This window comes from Triticum urartu, chromosome 2A, assembly GCF_056163025.1.
Source record: "Triticum urartu cultivar PI428250 chromosome 2A, HENAU_Tu73, whole genome shotgun sequence".
Taxonomy (NCBI): Eukaryota; Viridiplantae; Streptophyta; class Magnoliopsida; order Poales; family Poaceae; genus Triticum; species Triticum urartu.
The window spans coordinates 670106545-670113442 of NC_141874.1; the positions used below are offsets into that span (position 1 = coordinate 670106545).

At 46.0% G+C, this 6898-nt stretch overlaps 1 protein-coding gene across 1 annotated transcript; it reads left to right on the top strand.

Moving 5' to 3' along the window:
• Positions 1 to 1079: 1079 nt before the first annotated feature.
• LOC125539614 (wall-associated receptor kinase 17-like) lies at positions 1080 to 4966 on the top strand. The gene is made up of 4 exons (XM_048703110.2): positions 1080 to 1413; positions 1514 to 3160; positions 3289 to 3441; positions 3571 to 4966. The coding sequence occupies exons 2-4, from the start codon at positions 2290 to 2292 to the stop codon at positions 4773 to 4775; spliced, it is 2229 nt and encodes a 742-aa protein (XP_048559067.2). The 5' UTR covers positions 1080 to 1413; positions 1514 to 2289; the 3' UTR covers positions 4776 to 4966.
• The last annotated feature ends 1932 nt before the right edge of the window (positions 4967 to 6898 follow it).

Genomic DNA, 6898 nt, shown 5'->3' on the forward strand with positions numbered 1-6898 from the left:
ACAAAGAATGCAAAAAATGTGGTTATTACATTCCCTACATCTTTCTGTAAAATATACCTAGGCCGAATCAGTTGGAAGATGTAAATACCACTAGTCTGTGTTTGTGTAGAGCAGCAAATACCTGGAAGTGGCGGACGTGTCTGATCTTGCTGTTAAAACATAGAGCGACATTTGAAATTTTGTGTTTGTTGCTGTGGCTAATTACCATGTGACTGTGAGTAAAATACTTTCCTTTCCTCTTCAAGTCCCAGCCCCCTTGATAACCTAGTGTTTTTCCCTTGTCGAATCCCCTTTAGGCTTTGTTCGGTTACACCTCCTCACAGGGAGATTGGGGTGGATTGAAGGAGGTTTTGACTTGTAGAGGATGTAATCCCTGCCAATCCCTGTCAAACCTTTCCATTTTCCCTGTCAACCGAACAGGCCCTTATATATAAGCCCGAAATTTCGCAAAGTTCCATTTCCATTGCTGGTGTAACACGGTAGTGTCACGGCTTAGTTCACCTCCATGAAGGGCATGTGCCACTAACAACACAAACGATCTGTAAAATATACCTAGGTTGAATCGGTTGGAAGTTGTAAAAGACCACGAGTCTGTGTTTGTGTAGAGCAGCAAACACATGAAAGTGACAGGCGTGTCCGATCTTGTCGTTTTTAAAGCATAGAGTAACATTTGGAATTTCGTGTTCTTTGCTACGGCTAATTACCCGAGTACCATGTGACTGTTTGTAAAAGTATTTTCCTTTTCTCTCCAAGTCCCAACCCCCTTGATAACCTAGGGGGTTTCCCTTGCCGAATCCCTTTACATATAAGCCCGAAATCTGTAATATGGTACTGTCACGACTCAGTTCACCTCCATTAAGGGTCTGTGTCACTAACACGAATGATTTGTCAGGCAAGTCGAAACACCGTGACACCTTCGACTACGCAACATCGAAGAAGAAATTCGTTTGTGGGTGCTCGGGGCGCTAAGCACTTGGGTTATGCAATGCCGCGATAGTGATGGCTTTTTTCTTGCCTTCTGTTGGACTTTATTACAAGCCTTCTCTCTTAATTAATGTAATGGCAAGCCTTTGCCTTGTTTCTTCTTTACAGTTTTAGCATTTCTTTCCAGACCGCTTCAGCCTCCTCTCTGTCCTCCGGAAACCAGGACTCCTCACCCTCGCCACTCGCCGCTTCTCCCACCTCCTCCGCCGCCGCAATGGCAGGGGAAAGCACGGCAGCCACCTCACCGCTCGCATGCGCACCCTCCCCGGTGCCGGCAGACGCACTCCTGCCCACTCCGCCAGCCGCCCAGCGTCCCGAGCAACGCGACCTTGGGACTGGGAGGCTCATATGGGCGGTGATAAGCTGGACTGGAGGTTGCGCGGGGAGGCGGAGCCCGGAGCCGCCGTGCCTGGCGACATGGGCGGCGAGGTAAGAGTCTAGAACCCTAGAATTTTGGCACTACCTATATCTGAATCTGCCACTCGCTCTTCTTCTGAAAAAAAACTGCTACTACCTGTTTCCTCTGCAGTTCCGTTTGTGGATTGCCCTCCTGCTGGCTGGATGGCAGGGGCAATGGATCCTGATCATCTACTGTCCTCTTTTTTACCATCTAGGTAGACCGGGCATGAGGTTTGGTTGTTTAGGTTCAGGCATCGACTGAACTTGGTGAATCCAAACTACTTGACGAGAAGACAAGTACTACTACTCGTAGGCCTGCATACTTTCATCTGAACTTTTAGGTGGCCTGTCACCTGTCAGGTGGTGAAATCAATCAATTATACCCATGAGCAATGGTCTGCATGATAATATTTGATATTTGGTGTAGGCACCAATATGTATATGTACAGACAAAGGCCAGCAGTTTAAAGCATCCCCTCTGGTACCCTGTGTTTGCTTGAAGCATCCACTTGACTTCAGGGAAGGAAATGAGATGGAAAGGGGAAGGGGAAAATGATAACAGGGAATATGGTCGTGCTTATTAGTTAATGGGACAAGTCCACATCGGCACATCTTAGCTGAAGCCTGTTTGTGGCTGTGAGTCTCGAATAGATCACCTTCTTGGCTTCCACTACAGAAACTAGAAACTAGACCACAATAAGTTGAGAAAACGGTGCCCCACTACAGAAACTAGACCACAATAAGATGAGGAAACGATGCCCCAGTATTGTCCTACAAGAGAAAATTAGAGCGTACCACGGTACCAGAGAACCACAGGCAAGTGTTTGCTGGTGGTTCTTCCCCTCGGTTTCCTGAGAAACTATTGATAAATAGGCGTTGGAGCCTACCGTTTGTTTCCGAAGACCAATGGAGAAGGAGTTGCTTCCCTTTCCTCTCCTGCCATGGCTCCTCCTCACATGCTTCTCTCCATTCTTTGTTCATTCTATGGAATTGAGTACCTCTGCATGCTCAAGTTCCAACATCTCTATCCCTTATCCTTTTGGTGTCCATGGCCAGAGCCCCTCCCCAGCTCAAGGGTTCGAGATCAATTGTACTTCATCTGGTCCTAGGCTTCCCATAGGCAACAACTCAATTAGTATTCTCAACATCTCCCTGCTGGATGGTTATGTGACCATCCTGGCTAGTGCCGCTTCCCGTTCCCCGCAGTGCAGAGGGAACTTTGCTAGCTTCAGCCTTGAGGGGACAAACTTCACCTTCTCCGATACAAGGAACAAGTTCACCGCTGTCGGCTGTAATATGGTGGCCATGCTGGTGAATGGTACCAGTGGTGGTTACAGCGGTGGCTGCGCTTCTTTTTGCTCTAATAATAGCATCGTCGATGGTGCTTGCTCTGGTGTGGCTTGCTGCCAAGCACCGGTGCCAAAGGGGCTGAAGAAGCTGTATTCAGATTTCACAAACATAAACATAACTGCCAGCCTCAGCAAGTATACTTCAGCATGTGCTGAGGCGTTCATCGTGGAGCAGAACTCCTATGCTTTCGCTACTGCTGACCTGAAGATCCTGAACAACTCAAATAAAAGCCCTCCTCAATACCGGCATGTTGTTCTTGAGTGGTCCATAGATGGTGGCAGCTGTGAGGAGGCAAGCCGCTCTGCATCATATGCTTGCAAGGAGAATTCTTACTGCTATAACTCGTCTAATGGGATTGGATATCGCTGCAATTGTACCAACGGGTTTCAGGGGAACCCATACCTGCAAGGGCCTGGTGGATGCCAAGGTAACGAACACGTATGTGCTTATATTTTCTGACTTTTTTTGTTTCCTCAGTTTTTGTTTTCCAGCTTAATAATCAGCAAGAACTACCCATATCTGATATCTGTTTGGTTCCACGTGACTGTCGGCAAGATATCGATGAGTGCTTCCTTGGAAATCCATGCACACATAGCTGCATCAACGTGAAGGGCGGTTTCAACTGTACTTGCCCATCAGGGATGAGTGGTAATGGCCGAAAGGATGGAAGTGGCTGCAATGGAATTGGCACGCTGCAGATTTCAATAGGCAAGTTTCTGAAGCCCTATCTCACTGCTTTGTCATGCGATGGATGTTTACACTGTACAGGAGGCATGTTGAGTTAGATTAATGCTTGACCAAATAAATAATCCTCCGAGTTTTACTGTGCCTTTGCAGTTGTGGGACTAGCTCTGCTACTGCTTCTCCTTGTTTTCAGTTTCTGGACTCACTGTCTTTTTAAGAGGAGAAAGCTTGCAAAGAAAAGACAGAGATATTTTATGCAGAATGGTGGTGTGTTACTGAAGCAGCAGATGCTTTCTCGGAAGGCACCGCTGCGGATATTTACCTCAGGTGAGCTTGACAAGGCAACCAACAAATTCAGCGATAACAATATTGTTGGCAGAGGTGGATTCGGGACAGTCTACAAAGGTATATTATCGGATCAAACGGTTGTAGCAGTCAAAAGGTCGCAGCGGGTTGATCAGAGCCAGGTGGAGCAATTCGTGAATGAGCTGGTCATTCTTTCACAAGTGACCCACAAGAATGTGGTTCAGCTACTAGGCTGCTGTCTCGAGGCAGAAGTTCCCTTATTGGTCTATGAATTTATCACCAATGGGGCCCTTTTTCATCATCTTCACAATACATCAATCCCGATGTCGTGGGAGGACCGCCTGAGGATTGCAGTTGAAACAGCATCGGCACTTGCATACTTGCACTTGGCTGCAAAGACGCCAATCGTCCACAGAGACGTCAAGTCATCGAACATACTTCTTGACACAAGCTTCACCGCAAAGGTGTCCGATTTCGGCGCGTCAAGGCCGATACCCCGCGATCAGACCCATGTGACGACCTTGGTGCAGGGCACACTAGGGTACATGGACCCTGAGTACTTCCAGACAAGCCAGCTGACCGAGAAAAGTGACGTCTACAGCTTTGGTGTGGTGCTCATCGAGCTACTGACAAGGGAGAAACCAATATGTGGTGGACAGATGGACGAGGTGAGAAGCCTCGCGATGCATTTTAGCACGTTGTTCCATCAGAACCAGTTGCTGAAGATTGTAGACTCTCAAGTGGCCAAGGAAGCTGGAATGCGGCATGTCAAAACGGTCGCGCAGCTGGCTTTGCGATGCTTGAGGCTGAGAGGTGAAGAGAGGCCGAGGATGATTGAGGTTGCGGTTGAACTTGAAGCGCTGAGAAGACTGATGAAACAACACTCTGTCCTGAAGAGTGAAGAAGAAGAGCCTCTGCTTCCTCTGCTTCGAGACTTGAGTTGCGGCGGGGAGATGAATTTCGACGCGCAGTCGAGTTCGAGCCATGATTGCATTGTCAAGGATGAAAGCATGGATATCATTCTACTCCAATCCGGCGACCTCTCATGTTAGGTCTTTCATAGTAATGATCTGTTCAATTGTGTTTAGCTGCTAGTCGTAGAAACTCATAGTAGGGTTATACCAGGGAACTGTTGGCTAGTTTTTTTCTTTCTCCATATCTATCTAGTACACCCCTATTTTCGACCTGTTTGTAGGTCAAGAAATGACTCAGCTAAATTTACACCACTGGGATTTCATTTTCACCGAAACTTGAGATACGAATCATTCTGAAGTCTTGCGTTCCTTGTAAAATTTCTGTGTGACATACAGAGTTTTTCATTTGCAGAGGGGTAAGTTCCCATGAATTAGGCGTGACAAATGTGTGAGAAGACGGCACCTGTCCTGTATGCATCCAAAAATGAACCAAATTCGTCCTGGATGAACGTACATTTTCATTTTGACGGGCGGTTGGTACTTGGCGCTATCATGGCAGACCGAGGCGGCGACGACGGAGAGAAGACGGCACGCGCGACTGGGCTCTGGTGGCTTTGGACTTTGTTTGGGAGGAGGGGCGCCTTGCCTTACCCTGTGGGCTGTGGAAAATGAATGGATGGCTTGACCTTGACCTTGACCCTGAATACATTTTTTTTCTGAGAGAGACCCGTACGAATGCTTTTGACACGGCTCCAGCGACATCGTGCCACGATGCAAAGAAAAATAAGAGCATTTGCCGGTCAAAAGGGTTGCTGTTTCTTCTTCTTTTATAACCACAGACCTTACAAAAATATTCTTACAGAAATTTGAAAAATACATCAAGCTCTTTTGTTCGGGATGCCGAAATCTTCTTCCTCATCCAGTTTCCTATGTATACCAACGGCGGCATTGCCTTTTTCTGTTCCCCCCTTGTGGAGCCAAGCAGAGGCGGAGCCAGAATTTTATGAAGCCTAGGGCTAAAACTAAGCGGCTATAAATACGCTAACGAACACTAACTTGAAAAAGAATTCCTCACAGGCTAGTAGCCTACCAAAACGTCTAATATGTAGGAATGAAGGTAGTAAAAATGAAATGAAAGTTGACTAGCGCAATTCAATCTAGTAGCCTACCAACACGTCTAATATTTTGGAATGAAGGTAGTTATAATGAAACAAAAGTTGACTAACGTAGTTCAATTTAATATCATCAATTCGTTGATTTTGTCTCATACAAAAGAACTATAGACAATTAGTTGATACGACCAACAAGAGATTACCTTATTTATCTGTCCAACTAGTCGCGGAGATGGAGCAGAACAGGAGGAGAAATAGGAGGGCTGCTCCTGCTGTCAAAAAGTAAATAAATAGGAGGGCTGCCCCTATGATGCGAGATGATCTAGAGAGTGCTTCCTCCGTTCCAAATTACTCGTCGCAGAAATAGGTGTATCTAAAACTAAAATACATCTACATACATCTATACCTGCGACAAATAATTCGAAACGGAGTAGTAGGTCCAGACGTCCGATCTGTCGAGCAGGAAATGCGTGGGGCGGCGCAGGAACGTTCTGATCGACCGGGCATCAGGCGAGAGATGAAAACACTAGCGATTTTTTGCCCTAAAAAAGGAAGACACTAGCGATTGATTCCTTTGGCGATTCGTGCGTCCTCGGAGTTCGGTGGGCTGAGAAGCTATGTGGGCTTTTTGTTTTATGAGAAATAGAAGCCATGTGGGCTGAGAGGCATGGGGCTGAGTGAGCACGCCTATGGCTGAGCCTGTATAGGGCTACAAATCTGATCAAAATTCCTATTAGATGTACGGCACTAGCTGGGCCGCCCCTGGAACCAAGAATGCCTTTGCGGGTCATGCATTTTATTCAGTGTATCTCTGTGTAGAACTATTGAATGAACAAGTCAAAAAACCAATACTCCCTCCGGTCCTTTTTACTCCGCATATTAGCTTTATCTGAAGTCAAAGTTTGCTAAGTTTGACCAAATTTATATTAGAAAATATTAACATCTATAACATCTAATAAATATAATATGAAAATATATTCCGAGATGGATCTAATAATAAATGTGTTGTTATGTGAATGTTAATAATTTTTTGTATAAACTTGGTCAAAGTTGGATGAGATTGACTTCAGCCAAACCTAATATGCAGAGTAAAAAGGACAGGAGGGAGTATTTCTCAACGATTGCAAGAAGAAAAAAACATGTTTTCGT